Raw genomic sequence first — 15829 nt, forward strand, 5'->3', positions numbered from 1 at the left:
TCTAACAACATGCTGGATTTTGTTAGGGTTGCCAACATTCCAGGATTGCCCCCGTCTCTCCAGGAATTAGAGAATAATCTTTAATTAAAGATAGTTACGTGATGAAACCTCCAGGAATATGTCCAAACAAAATTGGCAACCCTAGGTTTTATAGATGGATGTACCCATTCCTCAGCTAGATGCTTATTCTTACTTGGGATCCACAGCCAGGAGCCCTCTCCTGGAGTCAGTTGTCTGACTTTTGTGTTGAGTTTGACATGCTCAGATGCTCCAATGGGTTTGAGGATCAGGCTGGGGCTTAGAGGTGAAAGGCATCGAGGCAGCAGTGGACATGCCCAAAGGCAGGAACAAAGGTGCCTAAGGGACTTTTACAACAAAAATTTAGGGACCAAGTGAGTTTAAGCCCCTCGCCTCAGAGGGTTAGGATGAAGCTGAGCTTGGGGGTTGGAGATTGCAGTGGTGCTTAAGTGTCTCAATGGATCTTGACCTTAGTGTAAGGAACCTCATTGACTGCCCTCGGTCTTGCTCAGTACAGGTACTACTCAACATAGGGATAGAAGTATCAGACCTTAACCTTGTGGAGTATCCAAGGTTTGCAACAAAAATCTTCTCACGTGATAATTTCCTTTTAAAGACTGTCACACTTTGTTAAACTTCATGATATGCTTGTCAGAAGGCAATTTCACGTGTCTGCATGTGGTCTTACAACACTATTAATTATTTACAATATTTTAAAATAGAAAAAATGTTAGTATTCACAAACTTAAAAGTATTCAGGTAATGAACATGTGCAAGGGAATCTCACCACCACGCTGACCAAAGAGCAAGTGAACAGAGGAAGATAAAATGGAAAGGAAAGGAGTGGAACTGAAAGAAAAAATGGAGGGTACCATATGGACACAGTGCTGAGAGGGCTTTTTATTCATTATTTTTAATATGCCCTTGACAGAACTTTTCATGGGGAAAGTGTCTTAAAATAGGAAAAGAAAAATAACCCTCTGAGGCAACCCTTAACAGGGGGAAGCATAGCTCAACAAAGGGCCAAAGAGGCATAGCATAATCTCTGCAGTAAGGACACTATCTCTGTCTGAGTGAAGGATGTTGTTACATGCAACAGAACACAGCCAGTGTTGCAGATCATACCTCCAGCAGGCCATAGCATCAATTTGGCTCACCAATGTAATCACACTCCAAATTTGTTTTTATGTAGGACATGAAGATGCCCATATAATTTTGTTCAATTAGCTGCCTTTCATTATAATCCAGCAAATACTAGTACGGAGTAGAAGTCCCAGGTGTTGCAAGAATGATCTCCCAAAGCTTCCAAATCAGACATAACATATCCTAGGAAGAGGAATGATGGTCCTGGGATACACAGGCATTAGTAATCAGGAGATCTAATTTCTATTCCTCAGTCCATCAAACTCCACATGAAGTCGGCCAAATCTTGTCTGTTCTATCATCCTATATAAATGGGGTACAGTTCCCAGTTTGGTGCTCATTACTCTAATAACTGAGTACTTCACACAAAGACTTTAAATCCATAACTTACACAAGCTTCCCTAAATCCAATTTGCTGACCAGGCTCTCCAAACTCTCAGAAGATACTGGCAAAACAAAGGACTGTGCTCATTAGATCTGCATATACTACATGCACCATTGTGACAGTCAGACTGCATCCAACCACTGCAACCAAGTTTGCGCTCAAAATATGAGTTTGGAATTCAAAGACTCCTGATGTGAAAATTAAACACGCAAGCTAAGGTGTCAATTAAACTATATGGGCATACAAAATTAAAAGGAAGAGTTATCCCCGTCAAACATTTGAAGATTTAAGAAATGGAAGAACTTAGGATCCAACTACAAAAATAAATAAAGTTCTGAATAGTGGATTTGACAGCTCAAATCCAGAAGATTCACATTTCAATGTTATCGGTCCTCCTGTACCCACTCTTCCCATTTCTCTGGTGCATCCCAGTCACACCTTGTTAAACCTATATTGGGAGATTTCTAGTACACAGGGGGTCTTATTATTTGTATAAACAAACATAACACTATGGGACCCTGAACCTTGACTGGGGTATTGAGCTACAAATGTAATATATTGTGAATCATAAATCTTCAATCTGAATTAGTGAAAAGGAAATGAAGTTAATAAATAATTGCAAAAACACACTAACACATGAAACCAAGAAAATACAAGTTGCAGATTTATTATGCATTAGGAAGCTTAACTTAAAAACCAAACTACATAGTACAAAAGGTCTGTTATTTCTTCTCACGGTGGAACAAGTTTCAAAATATATAATTTTTTAAAATTCATTCAGTCAATACACAATCCTTTATAAAAACTGTATATCTGTCAGTGCCCTCATTGCATTTATAAATACAAGATTTACACAGCACCCCATCTGGAAAAAGTTAAAACTCCTTACAAATATCTACATACATTTCATACATACAAAACATTCATAGGAGTACTTTGTTAAAGTCAGGTTCTGTTTAATGGTTCATTTACACCGCAACAAAATACATATAAATCTGTATAATTTTTCATAAAATGTCTAAAAATTAGCACAATACTTTGTAGACACTGAACTTCTTTAAAGCATCTTTTAGAAAGGAACTTAATATGCATATTTCCTTGAAATTCAGCAGGTGAGACATTGATATGAAGGCTAAATGAGAATAAATGCACACTAAGTAGCAGTTAAGGCAGGGGTGAAATTAGTGGGAAGAGTTATTTCATACAGCAGATCAGAATGACAAAATGCAATAAATACACACCAGTCTTGATGTAAGCCTCAGCACCCAGTTAACTAGCCCCCACACAAACTAAGAATGTCTCTATTTGTGGTGCTATACAGTAAATCACTAAAATCATTTTCTTCTAACAGTACTGAAGCCATCAATGCTCACAGGTGTCAACTGGATTTTCTTTTTAACCACTTCAGGTCAGACACTCTTCAGGAATGTGGTTTTAAGACTTGACTAATAAGCAAAAGTTGTCATACATGATCCCTCATCTGTAAAAAGCAATTGTGTAGTTTTATCAACACCCTACGGAGTCTATTGGATTTTGTATTACTATAGGATACAAATATTTGAGCATATGATTCAGGAATTTTAATATGACCTTTATCCATCAGTTATATTTCAGATATTAAAACTGTATAGATTGGATGTATGGCCCTGTGTAGCCCTCATAGATTTGGGAGGGACCAAAGGCTTAAGAAATGCAAAATTTAACCGTTAACTATTTTGACAGGAACTACAGTCTGCCTCAAACCTACTTATTTTGTGTATATTGACTTTGGGAATTGAATGTTCAAATGGTTTTATTAAATGTTGCTCTCTGCAAAGTCTGTGTATTTAGGTTTTCAATCCAGCATCAGAGCTTGAGATGGTAATTGCAGTTACACTTCGATACAGGGGGGAAAGAAACCTTACCTTGCCCTAGAACAGAAAACAAAACACCACAGTAAACGTTTGATAGAATGAACCCAAAGTGGACACCAATATCCACACACCACCACGTGTGGCCTTCCTTTACGCATGGCTCCCCCCTCCTTTAAGAGGCCAGATGCTCACTGCATTTTGTCCTGTCTTCTGGGTTCACAGCTCAGTGCATGGATTTTGCTTTACAGCCTCTTCTTTCAAAGCTAACCCTCATACACTGCTGTCTTGCAGCAATGGTTCAATATCCTCATCACTGCCATGATCTGGGTTGTTACTCTGGGCACTGCTGATGCTGTTGCAATGATTCTTGGTACAACTGGCTTTACTGTGCTCAGGAATGAATAAGGCAACCAGAAAAGCTAGAAGAACTGCACATGCTCCAAACAGGAAAGGAGGGCCAGGGATGATAGCTCTCTGCAACAAAACATACAAATCAGAAAAGTATGAAACTGAAATATTTACTGTATTAAAAAAATTATACCACTACATCAGGAGGCGGTAGGACAACAATATTAAAAAGCTGTTTACTAAATGTATATATAACTGCATGCTCAATTTGTACGTGCATTACAACTAGCGCTGGCTGAAAAGTTCAATGAATGCTTCACTCCCTGAAAAAATAGTTTAATTCAACCAAAAACTATTTGTGAATTCATGTCAAGTTCACCGAGCTATGACAAAGCCAAAAAAATCAACGTTTGTCAAATAAACACTTCATTTCAACCTGACTTGAAAAATTTCATTTTGATTTTAGGTATTGTGACAAAAGTAAAGGTCTAGATCCACAAAAAGCTGTGTGGGCCAAGGAAGAAATAAACAGTCTCTGCCTTATAACTTTCAACCCAGCATACTTTCCTGGGATATGAGACCCAGATTCCATCCGCTCCACTGTGGAGAAAGGAGTTGAACTTGGGTTTCCCATGTTGCAGGAGATTGCCCTAGATCATGGGTTAACCCAGTGACTATCTGTTTCTCCAGCTGAAGCTATTCTATTTTATCTTAACTAGTAATTCATGGAGGGACCTGAAATTGGGTCTCCCACATCCTAGGCGAGTGCCATGACCATCAGACTGGAAAGTCACTCTCATTCTTTCCCTGGCCCAATGACAATGACTTACTGTCACTCATACCATTATATCCCATACCCCAAATGGAGAGGACACTCACCTGCAATATATGAATCCAAAGTTCAAATCCCTTCTCCACAGTAGATCAGAGGGATGAGAAGGATGGAACCTGGGACTCCCGCATCCCAGGACACTAATCAAACCACTGGAGTAAATGTTATAAAGGAGGTCCTCTTTCCTTCCCTCCCTGCTTTTTTGTGAATTTAGCCTGCCTTGCTTTTGTCAAAACACCCAAAAGCAAAACAATTTTTCTACTTGGGTCAAAATGAAACATTTTGTTCTGACTTAAAATTTTTTGACTATTCAATTTGCTGGGGGGGAGGGGAAGGGGGGGGGAATATTTTTCAGTCTGATCCAAACCAGCAAACCAAAAGTCCACTATTCACTCAGTTCTATTTACAAATATGCATGCAAAGAAATTCACTCACTCTGAATTCTTTTTTAGCTTTGACCTTAAATATGCAGAAATTCTCTAAAATGACAGTTTATTCACAAACAATAGTGACTAACAGCAGAAATAGGCACCCTCTTAAAATCCTTGTTGCTGACAGATATGCTTGCACAGAAGCGTGTAAGTCAGGAAAGTTCCAACTTCTGGTTAAGAGGCTAATATTTTGACATTACACCCAGAAGTACAACTGCTCAATTAGTATCTTTCATTTCAGATATAACTGAAAAAGTTAAATTACAGAAATATAATTATTGTTCAAGCATCTCTGAATCTAGTTTATATATAAAAACCCAAACTCTCTGAAATGTTTACTATATGTAAAGAACAACAGCACAAGCTAATGTACTGCATTTGAAGTATGATAATTTGATATTTGAAGTTAATTCATCCTGTTTGTAAGAAGTTGATTTTTTTAAAAACAATACATAGTATAATACATAGATGTAGATTATAGTAATATCCATATACCTTTATAGCATAACATGTATAAGTTAAAGTCGATATCTGGTAGCTTAAGGCACATATTTAGCTTCTTTAAAACTAGGCTACAAAATCACACACAAGTGTTTGTAATTTTGTTTTGTCAATTAAGACTTTCCCTGGATTTAAAAAACATATTTGCAACCCAACACACAAAAACCATGAAGTGAATGAAATCAGTCTAATTTCCCTGTCTGAACACAACAAATTGCAAGAAGTAACCCTAGCATAAATGTGAAGGAGAATTTTAAAACCAAGTTTTACTACTTCAGAGTGTTTAGTAACCATAAGGAATTTTCCCCCTTGAGACCGAGGGGAATATTTTCAGCTGCCGGTCCCTGAAGTTAGGCACTTAAATACATTACCTGCTTTTCAAAAGGTACTGTACACAGAGGAACCTGAAGGCTGAAATATACTGCTGTGAACTTCACTTGTTCATTCTAAAGCCTGGTATACACTAGCAATTTTGGGGATGCTCCCATTGCTGTAGCTCCACTGGAGGGAGTACCAGTATAGACAGCAGGGCTCATCATGTCATCTAGAATTGCTCTGAGCAAGGGTAGACAACAAAGGTAAAAATGCCTGAACACTGCCTATGCCAGCATTCAGTGAGAGCACAATTGTGGAAAATTACCAGTGTAAATAGAGCCTTCCCTCTTAAGGCTCCATGCTCTGTAGTGCAAGCCTTCCCCTGAAGCAGTTATTCACAGGTGAACTAAAATCAAGATTAAAACATGTTTTTGATTTGATTGTTTCTTTATGATGTATAAAGATGCTAAAGCTTTTGTAAAAATACTATATTAAACCCACCTTTATTTTTGTATTGAACAGAAGTGTCAGATCTTTCTCTCTACCCAAACAGTGTCACATTAAGAAGTCACCTGAGATTCAGCTCTCCCACCCTCAAAGGGGGTGTCTTACCTCTTAATTTCCTGGCTTTTGTGATTTTGGGTCAATATGTTTAGAAGTATTTTTAAATGTGGTTTTTTGTGGTTTTTTCTGAAAGCATTGAAGTTCTTTCATATGGTTAAATTAAACCAATAATACAACAGAGAATAAATTCACACTCCAGGAATTCTCCCCCATTAATAGGAGAATGAAAAGAGGAAAATATTTGAACATAACTTCATAACTATTGTTCGGCAGATACCAAGATGTTACAGGACTTTCAACTATCAGACAAGAAAATAAAATTACAAAACCAAGGCCCTGGTTCTGCACAACCATAATTAAGCATCTCAGTAGTCATAGAGAAGTCAAAAGGACGACTATCTTACATGTCCCAAGTTATACATGTGCTCAACTCTTTTGCTGGATTGGGATTTAACTGCCTGCAAAATTCAAACTGCTAAAAATAATTTCTCTAGAAGCAAAAAAAAAGTGTGAAATCCTTTTTAAAAAAAGACTACTAAAAATATGATCATGAAAGGAAACTTATGCCAGGCTTTAGCACAATTAATTTTTCAGTACAAAATTGTAAAGCACTGAATACTACTAAAGGCTGATGTCAACTGTAATTTAGTGGAAATTTTGATTAACCTGTTATATAGCACCCTAATTATTTTGGTAATGAGAACACTAAATGTTATTTAATAAGTGGCTGGAAAAAAGTCTTTTTTTTGGCAAGGATGTTCTGATGACTGGGCAAATATCAAACCATGTTGCTGTTTTTAAGTCACAAATGTGTCAATTTTCCCATCTTTGTGGCAATATTTTTCATTCTTTGTCCTCCATGAAAGCTTGTACTGAAACTGTAGCATTGCAGTTCTCGAAATAGTGTCTGACTAAAACTGTGCAAGGGAGGGGGTCATCATCTTTTTCTCATGTTCTAGTCACAAACTAGATGCTGTTTCAGAACCATGGACAAGCAATGGCTCTTCCCATCTTTGCAGCGAGGTCCTCCTTCATACAGGTCTCCCCAATGAATCAGCAAATAAGCAAGTGCTCCATGGTCTGGATTTCACCACACTTGCATGTGTATCATTTAAGTAGCTCCATTTGATCATGTTAGTCTTTGATCTACCAGTTTGCATATGCAAGTGGTTGAGGCATCACCACTTTGACCAGTCTGTATCAGTAACATCCTCCTGGGGTTCCAAATCTGTTTTAGTGTTACTAATTTTAATGGGAGGGGTAAAGAGTGGAGATCACTTGTTTCACATCATAAATCAGTTTTAAGACTTTGAATATCAGACACATTTTGCCACAACTATCCCTATCTGCAGTGGAAATTGAAGAGAGGTTCACAATTGTGGGGTATATTGATTCAAGTTATCTTATTTCTAGTCTTCACTGGCAAAGTGGGGAGGCTAAGAATCACTGCTGTCGGCCAAGTTTCAATGGGTTCTCCCAGGCTGTTGTCATCTTTGCAAGTTTCCAAGACCTCCAAAGATTTGAAGATAAATTTTAAGAAGAAACAACTTACATTTGCACAATAAGACTGTTCACAGGAAGTTAAAGTTCCCTGGAAAGGAAATCCTAACTTCCAGGATTAATAGCCCTATCAAATCTTCTGTCAAGGTTAAGTGCCATATCACACACACACATGTACAGGTGGTAAAAAAGTGTTCAAGCACAGTGAAAGATGGTATTTTAACACTGGAGCCTAATAAAAGCAACTCTGTCTTGGACAGAAAAACACAACTGATATTGGAAAATCAAATTCTGTCACAGAATGTGAGTGTATTCTGGTCCCAGCAGAGAAAGCAACCCCAAATCTTTTTGATTGTACTGAAAAGGCAACTTTTTACTGGAATTAGACTCCAGAAAATAAATCCTATGTACACATAGGAAAAAATATTACAGGTTTCTCAGTATAATGAGGGGAAATGATCACTGAGACCAGTGGCACACATGCAGGATACTAAAATTATATTCTGCTTTGTGAAACCAATCTTCAAAATAAGAGAAGCTCCTTCTACTTAGAAGCATGCTCATAATCACCAGCAATTGGAAAATCTATTGTGGATGACCACAGATGCAAACATGATTTTAAAATATTGAAAATTCTGCAACAAAGTGCACTTTGTCAATTTATTCTGACAAGTGTACCTTAGTTTTATGTATAATACACTAATCAGTGTAATGTGGAATATTCTACAAAGGAAATTAAGTCTTAATAATGTAAGATCTTAATACATCAATCTACTGTTAAATATTTTATTTCATCTGCATAAAGATCATTAGGCCTCTTGGAAAAACAGGGTTTGCAGGTGAGATACGAAAGAAAGTGAGGGCATGGCTAAATGGGTCAGCGTAAAAAGATAGCACAAAACGCCAAGAGAAGGAGAAGTAAAAGACAAGTGAGACAGGCTTTGATAAGAGTGAAGGAGCAATAAAAAGATGAGGTAGATGGGGACATAGACGAGAACAAGAAGCTTAAACTTTACGAGACGGACAAGTGGAAGACAGCAAAGGCATTTCAAAAGCAATAATTTAGTGTTACTGGAGGGAATCAAAAGGGGGTCACAAGGCATTAGTGAAAAATGTCAGAAAATGCAAGTCTTTATTAAAGCATATTTTTCTAGGATGTCCACATTTAAAAAATGGTTGTACAGTATTCTGTTATTACTATAAAAACTATATGCTAAAGCTTTTTCATGAATAATCAATCAGATTTGTACTATCACATTCACGAGGAAACTGGCTGTAATTAAATAAACCAGTTCTTTTAGTCTCCCCATCAACAATAAATCAGACATTTTACTGTAGCACATAGAAAAAACATAGCTGCACACAAAGTTTATTCTTATGTCAAAAGAAGTGTATTGACTCCACTATAATAACAAAAAGCAAAGCTACTGCTTTGGCTTTAACATCTATTACTTACTTTGCTGCTAGCTTTAAAATACTCTCTTATGTAATTAAGAGCAATAAAACTAAGTTTAGGAACACATTCCAGGAGATCAAGATATTTTAGTCATCCAAATTTGATATTTCTGACGGAAAAACAATGGAAGACAGCCATGAATTTACCTCCTCACTAGGATCCTGCATGGTGTTCTTATCAGAACTCTGGACAGGTGCCAATTCACTGAGTTCCACATGGAAGAGAAAGAATATAAAGCCATAGAGAGCTGGTCCAAGGCCATTACACAGACCTCTGATTCCAGTTATTATTCCTTGGACAACACCTGTGAAAGGACAAGGTAACAATAGTGAAGAAAGCAACCTTTTCATCAGCCATCCCTTATTTTTATGTATAATACAACAACCCAAAACTTCTCTTAATTACTGTTCAATTCTATTGTGTAATAAGCTAACCTTATCTTCCACAAGATAGGGTTTTAAGAAATGCCTTCAGGGAAGGTTAGCTGGATTTTAGTTAGCTTCCACATGGGCACAGTTTACTCAATATATTAATGTGCTACTAGCAATATATTTTCAATTTTGAAATTGAAGGCTCTGAGTTAGAATTTATCAACATTCCCCAGCTATAACTGGTGAGAGCTCAGCCTCCATGATCTCCCTAACTTAGCTTCTCTCCACACCTATACTGAACAAAAGAAGCTTATGATGAAATTTGCCTAAGCCAAAAGATAATGAGCCTTGGTTATAAATAAAAAAGTAAATTTCAATGTGCAAAATACCCCCAAGCAAGCTATGGACCAACATTTTGTTCTCCATCAGTAACACCCTGCTGTTGTCTGATCCTCCTCGGATAAATCTTCTTCCTGCTCCAACTCAGGGGTAGCTCAGGAAGGGCAAAGTACTGAATTAATAATGGTTTTGCCCACATTTGTAGCAGTTTCTGACTGATACCAACTTATGTATTATCACTAATAAATGTCATTATTAAGCATTGCCTATATATGACAAAGGAAGGCAATCTGTCTTGACACGCTTACAAACTAGTGCGACATGAACAAAATGGAAATCTTCAGGGTGGTGCAAACTATTTTTAAATTATGTGGATACCATTTTTACTGACACGGGTAGTAGAAAATCAGGGAAAGTGTGATTTCCATGGGCACTGTAACAAAAAGAAAGCTTTACTGAGTGCAAGTCACTTAGTTTGGTTTACTTTCTGTTCAGTTTTGGGGCAGTTATCTGTAATTACAACTGCTGTTTCCTCTCCACTAGGTGGCATAACTTCACTCTGGAATTACATAAATCCTTTCACGTACAGTTTTCTAGTGGCTCTGAATGAACGTGCACCACTGTATTTCCCCCTAATTTCCACAGAATTTTTCCCTGCTGCTTTTAACTGTTTTTGCTTGAAAAACTATTCCTCCCACAAAACAAGAAACCAATAACCAGAACACCTTCTTTGAAACTTAGTTCACTCTTAGAATGTAATCACTGTAAACCATGTTAGCTTACAGAAAATATGATCATCAAATGTGCACAAATACCACCTTTCCCCACAGAAGACTGTCTCCTAAGGCTATATCGTTTCTTTACTTTTTGTGACTCTCATTCTATTTTATTGTCCTCTCATTTCTTTGTTCTAACTTTAGATTGTAAACCCCACAGGGCAGGGACCTGATAGTTACATTTTCTTTAAAGCACCATGGCACTATAAAATATACCTAATGTTTCATCAGTATCAACTGCTGATTTTTCCACTTTAAAGCAAGTGTAGGTTTTACCTTTTCTACAACTCACTTTTTCAACTTACCATTTGGAATAAACATACATGCACACACCCCACCCTTTCTTCATTATTCATTTTTTCTGCTTCCCCAGAGAGAGCTATTTTAAGTTTTCCTTTGGTATTTTTGAATGAAACACCCTCTCCCTGGCAAGAGGACCAAAGAGAAAATGTTTCTAGTGTATATAAAGTAATAAATCAGATAGTAGGAAAATGGGGACTTAGCTGCTAAGAAAAAGATGGTACTGATACATTAGTGCTGGTTGTTCAGTTATAGAACACTTTTTAAAACAAGGGGAGAGGAAAAAGCATGAAAGTTATTGTAGCAACCTACTTTTTTTTCCTAGCATCTTTAAAGGCAATTATGTAAAGAAATGACTGCACTGACCACAGCAATGCTTTTTAAGAAGTAATGAAAGGCAAGTATGCTTTATGGACATCACTCTCTCTTCATAATACCGAGACAAACTTTCATTCCTACTGACAAAAATTAATTACCTTCTTTGTCATCTTATTTGAAGAGCACAGATAGATAGGTATTATGGTTTTTAAGAAAGAAAATCGATCCAAGGAAGAAAATTTTTCAGGTGCACAAAGATCAATTTACTGAACTTACCTTGTTGATCTGATTCTGCATTTCGTGAAACCAGAGCACTGATTGCTGGAAATGTAATACTTGACATAGCTGCTACAGCTCCTGCTGCCCACATCATCCTGTGTGGATTAAATACGTATTTTGTTCAAAACACAAAGTAGCAATGCTTTTAGATACAAAAGGATTTCCCCAACAAGCAAGAACATACACAGCTTCAGGTCCCTCAATTAGGGTCTGTTTTTAAAATTGACACTAACCATTAAGTACTCAAAGCTGTAATTTTTATAATTGCTATGTATTTACAGTTCAGTTATTTTCTTCTCTTACAATTTGTCACACAACCTCAGAGACCTCTCCTATTTACGTTTTTCTGAGTTACGCTGAGTTCATTGAAACTAATTGGTTTGATTTAACCCAAGCTAAGATGAGAGGTGAGCAAAATGTGATGCTGGCTTGTCCTTTGTTACAAAAGGTCATACCAAGGAGTAATTTCAGTGAATCTACTGCATTGATAAGAGCATGTCAGGTTATGCCAGACTCCAGGAAATGAGTCAGGTTTTATTAAATCCCATCCTGCTTTATTTTATTGAATATCCCCCGAGTTAACTGAATAGGGTCAGAGGTGACACTCAATATGCAAGGCAGAGCACGTATTAATAGGGGAACATGCATTTCCTAAGGCAGCTTTTGAATGGCTTGTCTTCCTGTTCTATTTCTTCGCCATCAAATCCAGTTCCAGAATTCAGTCAATTTTATTGCACAGAGCCTAAAATCTGTTTAGTTGCTACTACTCTAGGTAAGGCTGCTCTCTAGCTAATCTAAATTACTATGGAGAGTTCTGGTGAAAAAGTTGGTGGGGCATTCTTCACTATAGCACAGGAGGGACTGGTATTCCAAGAAGGAAAGAGCTTTTGCCTCAATGCCCTTTACTGGTAGAGCTGTTTGGAAATAAGTTATGACAGTGCCTCTAGGCACCATCTAAAGTTGTCACCGCATGTATCCAACATGGTGGGAGAGGGCCCTCAAATGAAGCAAATGACAAAAGCAACCTGATGAGAACAAGTAGCGTGTGCTCAAAAAGATGAGTTGGACAAGCCAGGCTGGATATTCTTCTGGGATCCAACTTCAACAGCAAGTTTATCCAAGTAAAACTAGACCAAAATTTTCCTGACATAAATTTAAAAAACCCTCAACACTTTCTATAAAAGGGAAAGACTGGCAGAGACTAAGCTAGCAGCCTATATTTGTGTATGTCCAGAACTGTTAATGGGAATGGGAGAACTCAAGACCAACCATCTAAATTGCAAGAACACCTTAAATGGGCTGATATGGTAAGAAAATTAACTATTAGGATGTCTAGAACATCCTGGATGTTTGTAGAAGAGTAAGAGGCAAATTAATAATCAAAGAATTAATAAGTTCAACTCCTTGCTGTACATGACAGGTTGCTATAAAAGCACCTGAAACAAGGCTTAGAGGATTTCCCATCTAATCACACTGATTTCCCATCTAACAGACTAGTTATCTGTTATCTCTTGTTGCTTGCTTTGGAAAGCTGCAAGTTATGAAAGCTACTCTGAAGATTGCCATATAATTCTGAAATGAAATATGATCAGCAAAAGCTTATTTTTGCCCTTGTAGATGCATTTGCTTTTGTGTCTTAACTGTTAAGCAATACAGCTAGCCTCAAAATAAAAGGTGCTTGTTTTAAAGGACAGATAGCCATTACTCTAGGAGAAAGCCAAGTAGAACTTAAAAATTAGGAGTCATGTTTTACAATTAACCAATGTAATGTACTTGAAGGACAAGTGTATCATGTTCTGAAAGAAAATGATGTTAACAAGGAATGTTAATGTACAATTGGTCTAAATACCCCATATGTTATTGTTCCCCAAGCTAGATATTCCAGACTATGAAATGCATACCTAATTAAAGTAGCATAATGTCTATCACAGACTGCTAATCAAGTTCTTTGATAGAAAAGACAAATGCAGATAAAAATATTCAAAATAGTGGGAGTTTCTGAAAAAAATATTTTAAAGCCCCATGAAATGTGTGCAGCTCAGGAGATGTGTGCTTACCAAGGCTGAGATCCAAAACCATACCAGGCGAGCTGGAGCATCTGAAAACCAAGGCCAAGGAGGACTGTATTCTTGTTCCCTATTGACCTCATCAGGATACTGAGGAACACAGTCTGTAAAAAATAAGGAATGGACTCAGACTCAAGGTCAAAAGGGACCATTACTCAGCCAAGAAGTATTCTGAACTTGAGATCTCTAATACAGCTTCCACTTCTACAGGAAACAATCCAAGAGAAGTCTACTACTGCTGCGTGAATTCCGTTAACTGAACTCTGACTATTAAGACATTACTGTATGTATTTAATAATCCAAAGACGTAGACACCCGATTTGATCCAAAATGTGATGTATAGGTATTACTAAAAGCACAACCAGAAACATTTTTAATTACCTTTTCAAAAAAGATAGAGATATCCCTTCATGTTATTAATTAACAGAGTTTATTAAAAAAAATTAAAATGTAAGTATTGAATGCAGAACAATGATTCTTTGGTTTTCTGGAATACACAGATATCTAGCAAGCAAAAGTTTTTCCTTTTCCCTCAACTTAGAGTTCAGTTTTAATAAGTCTCACGAAAGTGTTAGTCAGACATCCCAGGAAATTTGAAAACAGACATATTTCTAGATGGTTTTCAAAAATCAAAGATAGCTGCTTTGCTCACTGGAATCCAATGCTAAATCCAATGTTTTCTCCTGTATGGAGAATGAAGGACTGCACTTCACTCTGTGCCTTCTCCTGTTCTACCTCTCAGTCCCACATTTTCTCCCCCTTCACTTCCACGGAGAGGAACGCACTATAGACCAGGAGTCACAACAGTGGAGGCATAGGAGCCTCAGAGGCCACAGCCAGTGAAGTGTCAGTGGTGGCCCTGTGGGAAGGGGAGCCCCTTAGCATGAGCCAAGAGGCAGGTACTTCCTGATGAAGCTCTTTGCAAGGCAGGCACTACAGTGCATTGTGTCTAACAGCAGAGAATATCCAAGACCCCACTGGAGACGCATCTTATTTACAACCCCCCACCACCACAGTAAGAGGGAAGCAAATCATATCTGTATTTCTGTAATACACCACACTTCCTCACTAATGTCATTCTGCTATTTGTCTTTATTTTCTTTCATTGCCCTCATATTTAAATGTATTGGTAGACATCATGGAACTATTTCAGTAGCAAAGTTAGAATTAAATCATATCTACATGAGTCATCTTTATACATGTCCAGGGTCTCAACCTTTAGAGATCAACATTTTAAGGGGCCAAATTTACTCTTTTATATTGAGCTGATGTGCATTTTACAAATATAAAAGTTAAAGGAATCCATTTCTCTATCCCCAGTATTTGAATTTCTTTTTTTTTTTTTTAATTAAAAAATGTAACTTTAATTTGACTATAGGAAAGCAGTCAAGAAATAAGTTTTGTACTATGTTTTGAAACCAGTTAGGTTAGTTGCCTTTTAATCTCTTGCAGAAATCCAGGCCAAAATCTTGGTCCAGCTGCTGAAAGAATCACATTTTAGTGAGCTCACACATCTGACCCTTCTGCAACTCAGTTCCACTACCCCTGAGGAACACAGATGTTACTGGAAGTCATGGAAAGGGGCAGTCTCTCAGGAGGAATCTGAATGAACAAATGTTCCTCTGTTGAACAAAATCTACTCAAACTTTAAAGGGTAGGAAGCAGTTTATCTATAAATCGCAACATGCCAAAATGCTAAATCAGTAGTATTCACCTGATCGGTTACACTCAGATAGCTTTGGGGAAATATGTTCAATGAAATGTACTGTAATAGGTTGGACTCATTTCATGTTTTGTTGAGGAATTTCATTATCACAACACTCTCACTCTGTCACACACAGACATCCCTTAATTCTTCCTCTCTGTATATGCAAAGAGTCAACAGAATTTCTAAATGCTATTAGGATAACACTTACCTGAGCTATTATAGACAGAATTCCTACCACAGCTATGAATGCTGCAATGCTAGCAGAACCAAAACCTATAATCTGAAGGACAATAAAAGAATGTTTATAAAACAAATGCCAACTACAG

The 15829-nt window shown here is 37.3% G+C and overlaps 1 protein-coding gene across 1 annotated transcript in view; it reads right to left on the reverse strand.

Moving 5' to 3' along the window:
• Positions 1–2197: 2197 nt before the first annotated feature.
• MFSD14B (major facilitator superfamily domain containing 14B) overlaps positions 2198–15829 on the reverse strand; it is a 46533-nt gene continuing 32901 nt past the window's right edge. The window contains exons 8-12 of the mRNA XM_067568653.1: positions 15712–15783; positions 13787–13899; positions 11727–11824; positions 9493–9650; positions 2198–3873 (exon numbers count right to left, since the gene is read on the reverse strand). Coding sequence (XP_067424754.1) covers positions 3670–3873; positions 9493–9650; positions 11727–11824; positions 13787–13899; positions 15712–15783 — 645 coding nt within the window. The 3' untranslated portion in view covers positions 2198–3669. The remainder of the gene's footprint in view (positions 3874–9492; positions 9651–11726; positions 11825–13786; positions 13900–15711; positions 15784–15829) is intronic.

Source organism: Emydura macquarii, unplaced genomic scaffold (genome assembly GCF_026122565.2).
Source record: "Emydura macquarii macquarii isolate MOO-44397 ecotype Brisbane River unplaced genomic scaffold, CSIRO-AGI_Emac_v2 contig_2897, whole genome shotgun sequence".
Lineage (NCBI taxonomy): Eukaryota > Metazoa > Chordata > Testudines > Chelidae > Emydura > Emydura macquarii.